Below are 15,987 nucleotides of genomic sequence, written 5' to 3' on the forward strand. Positions count from 1 at the left end.
TGCTAGGCTGGCTGGGATCAAATGTCCTGACTTCAGAATTATTTTTATATCTATTTCTCAAATATGGATATTTTGCTTTTCAAATATGTGATGTGCTCATGAGATCAGAAGAGGGCATTTTCGTCCCAGAGCCATGGATAACTAGCTGTGAGCCACCATGTAGGAGCCGGCAATTGAACCTGGGTTTTGTGGAAGAGAAGCCAATCAGTACTCTTAACCACTGATTGGCTCCCACTCCCACCCCTACTACCCACCTGTCTCCCTCCCTCCCTCTGTCCATCCCTCCTCCCCTCCTCCCTCTCTACCTCTCTCCCTTCCTTTCTTGAGTTTTTTTTTTTTTTTTTTTCTTTTTTCGGAGCTGGGGATTGAACCCAGGGCCTTGCACTTCCTAGGCAAATGCTCTTCCACTGAGCTAAATCCCCAACCCTGGCCCTTCCTTTCTTGAAATGTAGCTCTGACTGTCCTGGATCTCCTGGCGTTGTTCTCAGGAACACTGTCCATTCTTTGAGACACACATTTGTAACCCCAGCACTCAGGAAGCTGAGTTAGGAAGATCTCAAGTTCAAGGCCAACTTGGACTCCATAGGAAGCTCCAGGTCAACCAGAGTTACATAAAGACACCCAGTCTCAAATAATCATGAGACCAAAACAGGAAATATATACCTAGCAGGTTAAGGGTTCTGTTTGCAGTTAGGAATAAGTTCCCGGGTTGGGGATTTAGCTAAGTGGTAGAGCGCTTGAGTAGGAAGCGCAAGGCCCTGGGTTCGGTCCTCAGCTCCGAAAAAAGAAAAAACAAAAACAAAAAAAAAAAAACAGGAATAAGTTCCCGTCTTTTAGACCTGATGTATTTTAGACCTGATGTAAACTTTGAGTTTTTAAGACATACACTAAACCCGTGACACCATTCCAATGATGAATAAAGATGTTCATCCTTTTTATTCCTTTCCCGTCACTGTCTTTTCTGACAATGGATAATTTACAGGGACCAACCTCTTGCCCCTGCGAACACGTTATCTCTTCTATAAAAGGGAGAAGAGGCCAGCAGGGCTGCTCTCTAAAGTCCTGACGTGTGGAGAGGCAACTGGTTGGCCAGTCCTGGGTGCACCCCGAATACAGCTTGCTTTAGTCAAACAGTTGTGGATTGGGTTTTCCTCCTCACAATTCTCAGGCCTAACATGACAACCAAGTGCGTTACAGCAATAGATGTAGAACACTTTAATATGCCAAAAGTTGTTACTTGATGTACTTTAGTGTCATGACACATATGGAGAGGCCAGCTTTCAGGACTCAGTTCTCTCTCCCAGCATGTAGTTTCCTGGGCTGAACTGAAGTTATCAGCCTTGGCAGAAAGTGCCTTTCCTGGACTAGCCGTTTCCCTGGCCCTGTGAATGACTTTTCAACAAAGCTGTCAAAAGAGAAGGGAGGAAGGGAAAGAAAGAAAGAAAGGAAGGTCCCTGTCTTAGTTAGGGTTTTATTGTAGTGAGGAGGTATCACGACCATGCCAATTCTTTTTTTTAAACCTTTATTTATATTTGTGCATTGACATTTTGCCTACACATGTATCTTTCTGAAGGTGTCGGAATTCCTGGAGATAGAGTTGCAGGCCGTGGTGAGCTGACATGTGGGTTCTGGGAATTGAACCCAGTGCTCTTAACCACTGAGCAATCTCTCCAGCCCCTGACCATGGCAACTCCTATGACAGAAAATATTTAATTGGGTTTGACTCACAGTTTCAGAGGTTTAGTCCGTTATCATCATGGTGGGAACATGGCAGCAAGGAGGTGAGAGTTCTGCATCTTGATCCTCAGCCAGCAGGAGACGATGTGCCACGCTGGCTATACCTTGAGCATATATGACCTCAAAGCCCACCTCCACAGGGACACTTCCACCAGCAAGGCCACACCTTCTAACAGTGTCACTTTGTGGACCAAGCATTCCAACACATGAATCTATGGGGGCCATACCTATTCAAACCACCAGAGGTCCCAAGTCCTACTTAGGGTGGCTGGCCATCCTTGTTCACCTGTAACTTAGATCTCATGGGTTGGTCCTGAGGGTGCAGGTTTGTATTTCCAGTTCCTCAGAAGGCTACAGCAGGAGGATTACAAACCCAAGGCCAACCTGGTGATTCAGTGCGACCCCATTTCAAAGGAAAAGAAGACTGGAACGGTACCCCAACAGAGAGGCAGAACGTCTTTTCTCGGCATAAGTTTTGTCTTGACCTGAGACACCCATCAAAAAGAAATAGGTTAGTTTTGTCAGGTTCCAAATAAAATTCAGCGTTAGGTCTCAAACCGGTGAGCTAGATGCCTATCAGCATGCCCAAGCACACGATAGCCTCCAAGCTTACTGAGAACCTGTAGCCTCTCTGTTTGTCTCACTCCTGCCCTCTACCATAAACCTCTCCAGCTTAGGGGCTTCACTTCCCCCCTCCAGCTTTTGACTCCTATAGAACCCAGCCATTGGTTCTTCTCTCGTTCTCCTGATCAGTCTCGGCTCTCTCGGTCAGCATGTCCCCCTTTCTTCTCTCTACCTCTTGTTCTTCCTGTCTCTCTCCTCTCACGGCCCAGTTCAGTCTACTGGGCATGTCTAATCTACTTTCTCTCCCTGCTCTGGACTCTTCTAGATGCCTCTGGATGTACTCTCCCCTGTATTTACAATCAAATTCTCCTCAACCACACCTTGGAGCAGGCAGGTCCTCATTTTCACTCTCGTTTGGCATACCTAAGAAGTCTGGCCACTGCCACTTTCTGCTCATGTCGGCCACTCCCCACTCCTGCTACCCACTTCCGGCTCATGTTGGGCATGTCCCACTCCTGCTCCTGTCAGCCACCCTCACATTTACCTGTAGCTTGTCCTTCTTTATTTCACTTAGGATTGTTTGAGAGATGGTATCACGTAGCCGAACCTGGTTATTCAGAAGCTACGCAGTCAAGGATGAACTTGAATTCCTGATCCTCCTTGCTTCTAGAAGTTGCTGTGATTACATGTGCAGGGCACTATGATTGTTTTATGTGGTGCCGGGTTGGAACCCAGAACCTTGTGTGTAGTAGGCAAGGCTCGACCAACTGAGCTCCACTCCTAGCCCTACCTGGAAGACCTAAGCATTATCAAGAAATCAGTTCAGACGAGCAAACCCACATTCACAACTGTCACCCGTCGGATCTGAAGCCTCATGTCTGTGATTGATACAGAGACTGTACCTTCTATATCACAGGGTGTCAGTTCCTCTCTAGAGAAACAGTGGAAGCAGGTCTCAAGATTCTGAGCTTAATTCGAATTGCCTACCGTATGTGTAAGTGTGTTTGATCTGTTTGTGTGTCCACACATGGATGCAGTTGTCACCCTATGGGTGTGGTTCTTAGAGTCATAAAATTGTAACAGATAGCCGGAGTTGTAGCTCAGTGGTTAAGTACTTATTAAATACACGTGTGATCCTGGGTTTGATCCTCTGTCTGTCTCTGTCTGTCTGTTTCTGTCTGTCTGTCTGTCTCTGTTTCTGTCTCTGTCTCTCTCTGACACACACACACACACACACACACACACACACACACACACACACACAGAGCCAGACGTACAAGTAGAAGGGGCGCTAGTTGGGAAGGGGAAAGGGATAATTGAGAATGGGCATTAGAGGGGAATGAGGGTGAATATGGTCAAGATACTTTATATGCATGTATGAAAATGTCTTAGTGAAACACATTACCATGTGCAATAATATATACTAATGAAAACGACTGAGAAGCATTCCTTCATGAACAGGCACAGATATGTGGTCATAGTCCTCGAATCTAGGCTCCTGTTTCACCACGGGGCTCTTACAGAATGTTAAGACTGAGAGCAGACTGCACAGGCAAGGTGCCTAGTACATAGTGGAGTCTCCCGTGGACTCCCTCCTAAGTCTACCAAATGTCGCCCAAGCTTGTACTACTAGTCTTTGGCTCCCAGAAGGCAGTTGTAGAGTTCCAGATTTAGAAAGTCCCGCTGTCCTTTGAGTGGGCACACTATATCACAGACGGAAGCATTTCTGGACAAGGTGGTATTTGTAGCCGGGCAAGATGAATATTTTTACCGCTCTGCCATTCGCGCTAGGCAAACTGATCCCAGTGTGTGCGAGCAAGGGAACACTTAAGACTCCCATGAAGGATTCCTCGAGGGCGCACACAGACTGGCGACTGTCCGTTTGAGTCCCTGTCACTGTGCTTTCCCCTGAAGTGGAACGAAGTGGTGCTGCTGGGACCGAACTTCCTAGAGAACAGAGGACCGGGAGGCGGGACCAGGTGCGCAGGGGGGCGTGACTCGAGCCCACGGGGTGGGGCCCACGTGGATGACGCGCGGGGCCACGCCCCCACCTTGGGACCGACCCGGAAGCGGCGCTACTCCTTAGGGGAAGATGGCGCCCTTGGGGCTGAAGGCGGTGGTGGGGGAAAGTGAGTGTCACCCCGCGGCGGGGCTCTGGTGTTCTCTCGGCTGTCCCTTGGGGGGCTGGGGATGTCGGGAGAGGTGAGGTGCACGGATTCTGGGATCCGGGATCCTGACGGTGAGGACAGCACCTGACTCCTGAGGGGACGGGCGGGGTCTTGGGCCCAGCTGGACTCGCCTGTCCCTCAGTTGCAGCTGGCGGAACAAAGTTGGGATGAGGAGGACTCATGCGGGTGAGGAGAGGGAGACACAGTTTCGCGTTTAGACCTTTGGGCCTGCCTCCGCTACAGGCTGACGAGTGTCTGAACCCTGAAAGTTCAGAGGTTGGACTCAGGGGTCCGACAGTGCCCTGGTCAATGACCCCAAGCAATGTATGAGCACTCAGGTGGTGTAACATGCCCCATAGGGGTGACGAAGGGGACGCTTTCTCTTTTGCACCATGCCTAGAAGGTCCTTGGAAGGGTTAACTTCTCCTCCTTGCAAGCTTAAGTCTTGGTGGGGAGAAGGTTTGAAGATGCCCCTCCCCCACCTCCAGTAGTTCCGGCCTCAACTACTTCTTCCGCCCTGATAACAGTGGACTTGACACTCTGGTGCACTGACCAGGCTCTGTGCAAGGCCACACTTCTTTCCCCTTTCCCGTATTCCATCCTCTGAACAGAACAGGTTTTGTAGAAAGGTCCAATACCTTGGTGTTAAAAAGAAACCTTCCCTATGTACACAAGGGTTAGTGGGAAGCCGGCTTAGAGGTTGATCGGAACCCTCAGATCTGGGAACCAAGCGTTCTAGTCTAAGAGACACTAGGAGTCCCTCACTCCCATTCACTCAATTCTCTAAGATGTACCTGTGCTCTGAGCATTGTACCCTGTAGTCACGGGGCTGCTTAGCTAAGTTATCTGACCTCACTCAGGATCCAGGTTGGGGTCCAGCCTAGAGGACAAGTGTCCCAAGCCTCTTCTCTCTTCTTCTCTCTTCTTCCTCTTCTCTCTTCCCTGTAGAAATTCTAAGCGGAGTCATCCGGAGCGTTAAGAAGGATGGCGAATGGAAGGTAGGGGCTGAGGCAGAATGCATGGATGCCCAGGGGCAGCCTTTTACCCAAATCTGTGCAGGTACCCCAAAATGTCAGAGTTGCCTCAGGAATTCCTTGAATGAGCTGTCGATCCATGGGGGTGGGTTTGGGTGGATGGATGTCCCGCTGCCTCTGATTCCCCTGGGACCAGCTTCAGACTGTTTTGCATGGCTCACCTCCCCTTGTGTCTATATCCACCCATCTGGTCAGGTACTCATCATGGATCATCCGAGCATGCGAATCTTGTCATCCTGTTGTAAAATGTCAGATATCTTGGCAGAGGGCATCACCAGTGAGTGGATGAATCTGAGGTGGACCCCTTGAACGTGGGATGTCTGGATGTAGCCCTTGGGTGTGGGATCCCTTCATACTGGTTCAATACATAGTTCTCCCTACATAGCCCGGAGCCACTTAATCTCTAGCACCATATAAAATGGTCATGGTGGTAAATGTCTATGATCTTAGCACCCAGGAGGTGGAGCTAGGAGTATCACAAGTTTAAAGTTAGTCAGCTCATGAGTTCAAAGCTGGCCTGGGCTACATGAAACCCTCAAACAAATGAAACATGACTGCGCAGTCCCTATAAGGTTCTCCGTAAAAAGCTTGGGTGGACTCTGGGATCTCAAGAGTGTGTAGACACCAAAAGTATGGCCGTGGTACTCCAAATGTGCAGAACCTTGCTGTGGCTCTTTATGTGTGTGTGTGGGGGAAATATATATATATATCTCCAAGGGAGTAGTGTAAGCCTTTAAAACACCACCACCATGGGTCCAGTTCTCCACACCGGAGACTCCCCTGTCTCCTTCATGCCACCCATGTGTGTCTTTTCCTCTGTTGCTTCTAGTTGTGGAAGACATCAACAAACGGAGAGAACCCATTCCCAGCTTGGAGGCAATTTATTTGCTGAGTCCCACAGAGAAGGTGCCTACAAGAGAGAGCCTCTGTGTGTATGGGTTTGTGTGTGCTTGAATGGTGTACTGTTGATAGTCTCTGAATGTGCATAATGTATGTGTGTACACAGCAATGCATACATGCACACATGTCACCATACACGTGTGTGTGTGGACACGTTGGAATTTGTGTGTGTGTGTGTGTGTGTGTGTGCATACATCAGAATTCGGGCATGTGGGTGTCATGTCAGGATGCATGTGTGAATACATGCACATGTCAATGTATGCACATAGAACAGAGGTATGTATGCATACATGTGTATGTACGTGTTGGAATTTGTGGGTGTATATATATCAGAATTCAGGCATGTGCATGTCAGGATGCATGTGTGCATGTGTGCACATGTCAGTGTATGCACATCAGAATACAGGTATGTATGCATGCATGTGTATGTACACGTTAGAATTTGTGGGTGTGTGTGTGTGCATACATCAGAATTCAGGCATGTGTGTGTTAGGATGCATGTGTGCACATGTCAATGTATGTGTGTATATGTGTCCCCCTAACAACTGACAGTAGCGCAGTGTGGGGAAATATCAGTTGGGGGCCCCTTGTGGAAGATCGATCTAGGGTGCAGAACCTGACTCCAACAGCGATCTGTCCTTCCCAGTCGGTTCAGGCTCTGATTGCGGACTTCCAGGGGACACCAACCTTCACCTACAAAGCAGCCCATATCTTCTTCACGGACAGTGAGTGCGGCTATCCAGGGTGTCGGGTGCTGTGCTGAGGTGGGGAGTTTGGCCGCAGAACACTGGTCTGATGGTCTCTCCCTGCCAATGCAGCATGCCCCGAGCCCTTGTTCAGCGAACTGGGCCGCTCTCGCCTGGCGAAGGTGGTGAAGACACTGAAAGAGATCCACCTTGCCTTCCTCCCCTATGAGGCCCAGGTACAGCCCCCGCTTGTGGTGGGGAAGGGGTGGGCTGTCCTTGGCAGAGTGACCAAGCTCCCTGCAGAAGAGACAGGACAGGGAATGGACAGTTAGCAGGCTCTTCCTGGAGCGCTAGCCCTGTGCACATTCCTAACGGGCAGCATGGCGTGTGGGGTAGAATTGTCTCATCCCTAAAGTGGAAAGGAGCAAGGAGCTGTCTCTGTTCCCTTTCAGCACCGGCTGGGGCCTACCCTAGCCTGCTTCAGAGCTGGCAGCACAGGCTCTGGAGGATATGGAAGACCCCTGGGAAGTGCAGGGGCAGCAGCGGGCGGTTGCGCTGGGTGTCCCCTACAGTGATCACGACGACACTTCTGTCCTCCCCAGGTGTTCTCTCTGGATGCCCCGCACAGCACCTATAACCTTTACTGCCCATTTCGGGCAGGGGAGCGGGGGCGGCAGCTCGATGTGCTGGCCCAGCAGATAGCCACACTGTGTGCCACTCTTCAGGAATACCCATCCATTCGCTACCGCAAGTGGGGGCCAACCCCCACCCTACCCCAGTGCTACCTTTTACCCTCGCTCTCATTCTGTGTCCATGCTTTCCCCTATGCGTGTGCATGTGTGACTGTGTGTGTATGTGTGTGTGTTTGGAGGTCAGAGGTGAACCTCGGGTATCTCCCTCAGTCACCATCCACCTTTTATTTTTTTAAAGATTAAAAAAAAGTTTGTGTGCGTGCATGTGAAGGTTCTCATGTAGACCAGAAGAGGGCATCAGACCCTCTGGAGCTACAGTTATGGGTGGCTGTGAGCCTCCGGGTGCTGGGCAGAGCAGTTCGAGCCTTTGACCACTTAGCTGCCTTTTTGAGAGAAGGTTCTCCCTTGGCCCAGTTTTCCCATCCAGGCCCAAGGATCCATGTCCCCAGCACTGAAAACTCAAGCACACTTTTAAGTGCTCTGGGGGGTCGAGCCTGGCTTGCATGGCAGCCATTTTACTGACTTAGCCATTTCCCCAGCTCCTGTATTGTCTTTAATTTGACCCTCACCCCTACCCTCGATGTCCCCAGTCTGTGCCCAGTCCTCCCAGCACCCATATCCTCATGTCCCTGTGTTTGTCTGCATCACCTCCAGGGGCCCAGAAGACACAGCCCAGCTGGCCCATGCTGTCCTGGCCAAGCTGAACGCCTTCAAGGCAGACACTCCCAGTCTGGGCGAGGTGAGGGGGATGCTGGGGAGGTGCCAGGGAGGCTTGGTAGGGTCCCAGTCAGCATCTTCATCCTTCTCTCTCCGTGCCCAGGGCCCAGAGAAAACACGCTCACAGCTGCTCATAATGGACCGGGCAGCAGACCCCGTGTCCCCGCTATTACATGAACTCACATTTCAAGCCATGGCCTATGATCTTCTGCACATTGAGCAGGACACATACAGGTAGACGGAACTGGGAAAATGCCTTTCACCCCGTCCTTTGCCCACGTAGGCCCTCTGTCTGCTGATCTGCCGCTCTTCCAGGTATGAGACCACAGGGCTGAGCGAGTCCCGGGAGAAGGCTGTGCTCCTGGATGAAGACGATGACCTGTGGGTGGAACTCCGGCACATGCACATAGCGGATGTGTCCAAGTGCGAGCCTGGCGTGGGTACTGGTGTGGGAGGGCTCCAGGTACCCAGGCCTCATTCCTGGGGTGTCCCTCTATAACTTACACTCTTCAGGGGGACTCTGCTTCTATCTGAGCGTCACCCCAGTGCATCCCCAACGGCTTGGGACTGCTACATGCATCTAGGTGTCTCCGATCAGCTGGTAGTAAGAGGCCTCCCTCCCCAAGTGTCTCAGCATCTTCTCTCTTCCCCTCCCCTGCCCTCGCTCATGGCTAGGAAGGTCACGGAGCTCCTGAAGACATTCTGTGAGAGCAAGCGGCTGACCACAGACAAGGTAGAGTTCATGGCGGGGCAGGACTTCAGCCTGGAGTGCAGTGGAACCGTAGGGCAGGGGCCTGGCCTCATCCCTCCCGTCTCTACCCTCTCTTACCCTTACTTCAGGCCAACATCAAAGACCTGTCCCACATCCTGAAAAAGATGCCACAGTATCAGAAGGAGTTGAACAAGGTGAGCTTGGACAGTCAGACCCACCCAGGCTCCACCCGGCTGCCTGGCTTGGTTGTGTCTAACCCAGTCCCGCCCTGCAGTACTCCACGCACCTGCACTTGGCAGATGACTGCATGAAGCACTTCAAGGGCTCGGTGGAGAAGCTGTGCGGTGTGGAGCAGGTGGGTCTGCGACGTGTGGGCAGGGCAGGGCAGGACCTGGGGGCGGGGGTCCCGAGGAGGTAGAGCTTGGAGAGGAGCAAAGCCTGAAAGAGGTGGCCAGGGCCCTCCATGGGGAGCAGGGGCAGGAACTCACAGGGGCCTCTGGTAGGGAGGATTTGGGGAAAGGCAGGGCCTCAGATAGAGGGTGCGGAGTGGGGTTCGGGGAAGAGGTGTCTTTGTAAGGGTGGACCTAGGAGAGGGTATTGGAGAGCAGGGCAGAGTAGTGCTTAGAGACAGGACCTGAGCGTGTTTGGAGATCGAGGGTGGGTTTAGCCCGTGCTTGGGTAGATGGGCTTCAGGAGACCAGTTTCCAGGATGAGGTGGGGTGGGGTTATCTTACTGAAGTCCCTGATTTGTCCCCGCTCTGTCTGTTGCCTTCCCACACCTTCCCACAGCAGCCAGCTGGACAGCTAACTCTCATGTCATGCAGGACCTGGCCATGGGCTCTGATGCAGAGGGTGAGAAGATCAAGGACACCATGAAACTGATTGTCCCGGTGCTGTTGGATGCCTCCGTGCCACCCTATGACAAGATCCGGGTTCTGCTGCTCTACATCCTTCTGCGGAACGGTGGGTGAAGGGGTGGCCAGGGATGGTCTCGGATCCTAGGACCACTACAAGCTCAAGGCCCTCATCACCTAGCTGGCCATCTTAGCTTCTTTTCCTGTCACTGTGATAAGCACCCTAACAAAAGCAACTCAAGGGAGAGAGGGTCCGTCTGACTCACAGTGCCAGGCTGCAGTCATCGTTGAGGTCAGGCTTGAAAGGGCTGGGCATGCTGGGGACGCTCACAGTGCAGCAGAGAGCAGCGGATGCAGGCCTGCTTGGCTCTGCTTCTCCACTCTTACACAGGTCAGGATCCCTCCCCAGGGAATGGTGCCCCTCACAGTGGGCAGCTTCTCCACCCCGGCCAATGAAACTAAGGAGGTCCCTTAACTAAGGGATTAACTGAGAACCACCACTTAATTTAAAAACATTAGTACAGTACTTTTTTTTTTTTTTTTCTTTTTTTTTTTTTTCGGAGCTGGGGACCGAACCCAGGGCCTTGCGCTTGCTAGGCAAGCGCTCTATCACCGAGCTAAATCCCCAACAGTACAGTACTTTTTTTAAAGACTTGGTTATTTAGCTGGGTGGGTGGTGGCTCACACCTTTAATCCCAGTCCTCGGAGGCAGAGACAGGATGATCTTTGAGTTCGAGGCCAGCCTGGTCTATAAAACTAGTTGCAAGGCTACACAGAGAAACCCTGCCTTGCAAAACAAAACAAAGCAAATTATTTTATATGCATGAGTGCTCTGCCTAATGCATGCTTGTGCACCCTGTGTGCCTGCTCTCCGTGGAGGACTGAGGAGGGCATCGGATCCCTTGGAACTGGAGTTACAGGTGGTCACGAACCACCACGTGGGTGCTGGGAACTGAACCTGGGTCTTCTGTAAGGACAGCCAGTGTTATTAGCTGCTGAGCTGTCTCTCCAGCCCCTAGGGAGGTAGAGACAGCTGATTCCTGGGGCGTGCTGTTTAGCCAGTCAAGCTGAATCGGCAGGCTCCAAGCTCCTGAGAGACTCAGAGTGATGGTGTTCCATAGAGTTGTGCGTGTGGGAGTGCGTGTAGCAGTATGTGACACGTGTACACGTGGGAGACCAAAGCTGGACATTGGGTGTCTCTGTCGGTCCCTCTCTTAGTCCTTTGAGATAGGGTCTCTCCCTGAAGGTTATGTTAGGCTGGAGTCCCCATCCCTGAAGCACTGGGTTACAAGTGTACGTGACTGCCAAACACTGAGGATTGGAACTCAGGTCTCCTTGCTTGCCCGTGGGAAGACCAGAGTGTGATACAGAGTGTGATACCTGCCAATGCCAGCATCGTTCTCTGCCTCAGTCTCAAGACAGGTGTGGGGAGCTGCGGCAGTCCCGAGTGGGTGTGTGTTGTTGATGCAGGCACAGCCGTGACAAGGACCCGGTGTCTCAGATCCATGGGGTGGCAAGGCCTTCCTTGGGTCAGGCTGGGAATGTCAAAGCCTCCCTCTGGTCCAAGTGCAATGTGAATGTTTACAAACAATTGACGAGTGTGAGCAAAACCTAGCAACTCCGTCAGAGTGTGCACAGCCCACCACACTACTTGTTCTGTACATGTGTCTATCTGTGTGTGTGTGTGCGTATGTGTGTGTCTGTTTGTCTATATTTCTATAATTTCTTTAGTGTCTGTTTCCTCATTTCATCACAGCCCCTAGTCAGATCAAGTACCAAACCTCTAAAGTCTTGGCCACAGGGTCTCTCCTTGAACCTGAGCGAGGCTGGGTTCTAGAAATTCCCCGCAATCTTCCTGTTTCTTCCTCCCACAGCACAGGGTTACAGGCACATGTCGCTATGCCAGCTTTTATGTGGGTGCTGTAGATTTGAACTCCAGTTCCATGCTTCTGCAGCAAGCACTCCGACCCTCTCAAACATCCTCCAGCTCTCGTCAACTAATTCTTGAAGAGACCCCATTTTACCTGTTCAGATCTACCCATCCCTGTACCTATAGATAACTATAGGGATAGTTATACACAATTCCCTTCTCTTTAAACACCAGAAGTTTCCAGGTCCTGGAGACATCCTAGCTGTGAGGAGATGTCTTTATAGATCTCTTCGGATAGGACCCTACTGGTCGCTTATCATTACCTGTTGCTCTACCCCAGGCGTGAGTGAGGAAAACCTGGCCAAGCTGATCCAGCATGCTAATGTGCAGTCCTACAGCAACCTCATCCGGAATCTGGAGCAGCTGGGGGGCACTGTCACCAACTCTGCGGTACGTAGGGAACTGATGAACGGTGGAGCGTGGCCCTTAGACGATTAGGGGGTGATACATGCTCAGCTTGGGTATGCGAGCATAGGGGACCAAGAACACCAAGACCTTCCCTAATTCTCTAACGTGATGGGCAGTGGGGGTTACATTGGTGCCCCTGCATGGCGGTACAGGGTATGAGCTTTCAGGGGCAGGTGGGAGAAGGAGTCACCATTAACGGGAAACAGGGTGAGACTAGGGGTTCTGAAGGGATCGGCAAACTTCTCACCCTACCCAGTACACATGGTGGTTTCCTAGGCTCCCCTCTGTAGTCTGCCTCTCCCTAACCTATGTGTCTGGATCTGTCAGATCTTTCTGTAACACAGACCTGTGACCTTGTGTCCTTCTGTCCCCCTCTGCCCCCTCTCTCTCATACACATTATTATTTTGAGGCACATTTCACTTTGTAGCTCGGCTAGCCTTGAACTTACGCTGTAGCTAAGGCTGATCTTAAACTCACTCTATAACTCAGACTGGCCTCAAATTCACGGCCATTCATCCATTGTGTTAGCCTCCTGAGTATCTGGGATTACAGAACCTGGGATTACAGAACCTGGGACTACAGATGCGGGCTATCATGCCTGTCCTATCCCTTGCCTCTTGCTGTTTCTGTAGCTTTTACTTGACTTACTCTTTCTTCTTTTTCTTTGTTCTGTCTCTCTCTTCCCATTTCTGTTTCTTCTGTCTCCCTTTTCATCCCCACTCCTCTACCTCCCTGCCTTTGTGTCCACCTTTGTATCGTGTGTCTTATTATGCCCCTCTGTTTCTCTCTTTTCTCCTTGTCTCTGTGTTTTTCTGTCTCTTACCTCCCATGTCTGTCTGTCTTTACTTCTGTCTTTCCATCTTTCTTTGTCTCTCTGCCTCTCTCTACCTCTGTTTCTGCCTCCGCCTATTATGCTTCTCGAATGCTCTTTGCCTCTGTCTCTCTTTGCTTTTCCTGTCTTTCTGTCTCTGTCTCTTCCTGCTCTATTTCTCCATCTCTCTGTGCACCCCCATAGCCCTTCCCCATCTGCGATGGCCTCCTTCCCTTCCCAATCCCATTCCACCCCCCCCAACCCCTCTGTAGGGCTCAGGGACCTCTAGCCGGCTGGAGCGGAGAGAGCGCATGGAGCCCACCTACCAGCTGTCTCGCTGGTCCCCAGTCATCAAGGACGTGATGGAGGTACACAGGTTGGGTGCCCCTGTTCCTCTCTACTGATCCCATTAGCCAGTAAGCCCTCCACCCCCCGCCCAGCTCTCAGTGGTAAGCCTTGGGGCTTAGTGGGAAATCCCTCATTATCAGCCTGGCACCCTATTTGCTTTACAGGTGGGGCACACAAAACAACACCCCAGGAATTGGGGCAGCAGAGGAATTCCTTGCTAGAGATTGTAGCTTTCTCTGTACCCTGTGCTCTCCTCTAATCTCTATCCTGTCCTCCAGAAGCCTCTCTTATGCTGGCCCCTGGCCACCCCCACACCCCAAAGCCTCATAATCAAATAATGGTGTATTAGAGGCTTTGTTCTCCTGCTTGGAGACTCAGCAACCTTATACCCTGACTTCCTGGATTGCTGGGTCCCCAAGAAACAAGGAGGTGTAGATTTGGGGACCAAGGCCATTTCATTTGCTGGGCTCCACTGACTGGGGCTCTTTAACTCCTCCTGTCTGGCCACAGGATGTGGTGGAGGACCGGCTAGACCGAAAGCTGTGGCCCTTCGTGTCTGACCCTGCTCCTGTGTCTAGCTCCCAAGCAGCTGTCAGGTGAGGGCCCTGGAGAGGCCTGGGTTGGGGGTTGGGAGCTGCCAGCCTGGACTGACCTCTACCCATCGCCTCAGCAGTGCTCGCTTTGGCCACTGGCATAAAAACAAAGCCGGTATAGAGGCTCGGGCTGGACCCAGACTCATCGTGTACATTGTGGGTGGTGTCGCCATGTCTGAAATGAGGGCTGCCTATGAGGTGACCAGGGCCACTGAAGGCAAGTGGGAGGTACTTATAGGTGAGTAGCTAGAACTCAGGTCCTTGGGAGTATGACTGGGGATTCTTGGGGTCCAGGGCTGGACTTGGGGTCCCTTAGAGTCTGCAGTTAGATTTGGTGTCCCAAAACGCCTAAGTTGTGGGCGTTTGGGCTTCTTTGGAGCCTGGGGCTAGGTTCTGAGTCCCTAAGAGCCTGGGGCTGGACTGTGGACTCCCCCTCTGAGGGTCCTGTGCTGGACTCTGCAGTCCATTGAGATCTAGGGCTGGACTCTGAGGTCCCTTAGGGTCTGGGGCTGGACTACTCAATTCCTAAAGGCCTAGAATTAGGTTATGGAAGTTTTGGGCTTGGGGGCAGGAGTCTAGGGTATTTGAAGGGCTTGAGTCTCCAGTGGAGTAATCACTTGGGGCTGGACACCCATGTTCCTAAGCTCCTGAACCCCTAAATCATTGAGAAGACAGGTCCCTGGTTTGCAGGAGGGCAGGAGTTGGTTCTCACCAGGCAGGGCACTAGTCAGGAGTAGCAGATCCCAGGAGAGACCTCTGCCTCTTCCTTACCCTCCCCCTCCTGCCCAGGCTCTTCCCACATCCTCACTCCAACCCGCTTCCTCGATGACCTCAGGACCCTGGATCAGAAGCTGGAGGACATAGCCCTGCCCTGACTCAGCTGCTTGCTCTGCCCTCTCCTCCTATTCCAGAGAAATAAACTCTTCCCTTCCATCTTTCCATCGAGGCTCACCTCACTTTCTTCCCGGAGAGAGCTGTATAAACCAGACCCATGCTGCCGGCCTCCCCTTATGTTACTGTCCTGCCTGAACCTTCCCTTGGCCCCCAGAAGCAGCTTTAGCTTCCATGAACGCTGGGAACCTGGGCTCTGGCTCTCTGGCTGGGTCCCTCCATCCAAACCCTGATCTTAGCAGACAAACTGCAGAGGAGACAGAGAGCTGCCAATCAGGGGATGGCAGGGCTGCAACCCCATTGTCACTAGAATTCTTTAGGCTGTTTGGTTAGAATTATAGAAAAAAACCTTAACCTTTCTCTTTATTTTGTGTTACACTTGTGTGTCTGTCTGTGCATCACATGCATCAGTGCCTGTAGAGGTCAGAATAGGGTGCGGGGTCCCCAGGACCAGGTATAGATGGTTGTGAGAAGCCACGAGGTGCTTGGGTCTGCTGTAGGAACAGCCAGTCCCTTGACCACTGAGGCATCTCCAGCTCCAGAAATAGAAGCAGGTAGAGTAGGTCTGGATCCTGACTCTTCCCCTGGAACCTCCCAGGAACTACTGCAAGTGGAACTTGAAGCCCCAATTCCGGGAATCAGAGCCAGCATTTAAAGCACAGCAAACTCAAACACCGGTTTCCTAGTGGCCCCCGCCCTCCTCCAGCCTTAAGATTTCCCCGTAGGTTCTGCTTGCAGGACTTACCAGAGTTTTTAATGGAGAACTTATAAACTATACCTGGGCCTGGGTGGCTCAGAGGTTAAGAGTGTTTGCTGCTCTTCCAGAGGCCTGGATTTGGTTCCCAATACTCACGTTGGGTGGCTCAAAGCTGCTTGTAACTCCAACTCCAGGGGATTTGGTGCTCTTTCCCGGTTTCAGTGGGAGCCGAGATACATGTGTG

General features: G+C 51.7%; 1 protein-coding gene across 1 annotated transcript; it reads left to right on the forward strand.

Annotated features, from left to right (window-relative positions):
- The first annotated feature begins 4,393 nt into the window (after positions 1-4,393).
- Stxbp2 (syntaxin binding protein 2) lies at positions 4,394-15,096 on the forward strand. The gene is made up of 19 exons (XM_032887179.1): positions 4,394-4,430; positions 5,418-5,467; positions 5,699-5,780; positions 6,333-6,409; positions 7,050-7,128; positions 7,222-7,325; positions 7,692-7,840; positions 8,436-8,520; positions 8,602-8,732; positions 8,814-8,921; positions 9,174-9,231; positions 9,339-9,404; positions 9,485-9,565; positions 10,035-10,173; positions 12,275-12,384; positions 13,487-13,582; positions 14,073-14,158; positions 14,233-14,393; positions 14,945-15,096. Exons 1-19 carry the CDS (start codon positions 4,394-4,396, stop codon positions 15,028-15,030), a joined length of 1,785 nt encoding a protein of 594 aa, XP_032743070.1. The 3' UTR covers positions 15,031-15,096.
- The last annotated feature ends 891 nt before the right edge of the window (positions 15,097-15,987 follow it).

This window comes from Rattus rattus, chromosome 16, assembly GCF_011064425.1.
Source record: "Rattus rattus isolate New Zealand chromosome 16, Rrattus_CSIRO_v1, whole genome shotgun sequence".
NCBI lineage: Eukaryota > Metazoa > Chordata > Mammalia > Rodentia > Muridae > Rattus > Rattus rattus.

Coding starts and splice junctions, on each gene's coding strand:
- Stxbp2 (XM_032887179.1), top strand. CDS start 4,394: ATGGCGCCCTTGGGGCTGAAGGCGGTGGTGGGGGAAA. Junction 5,468..5,698: donor AGAAGGATGGCGAATGGAAG/GTAGGGGCTGAG, acceptor CCATCTGGTCAG/GTACTCATCATGGATCATCC. Junction 8,733..8,813: donor ATTGAGCAGGACACATACAG/GTAGACGGAACT, acceptor CCGCTCTTCCAG/GTATGAGACCACAGGGCTGA.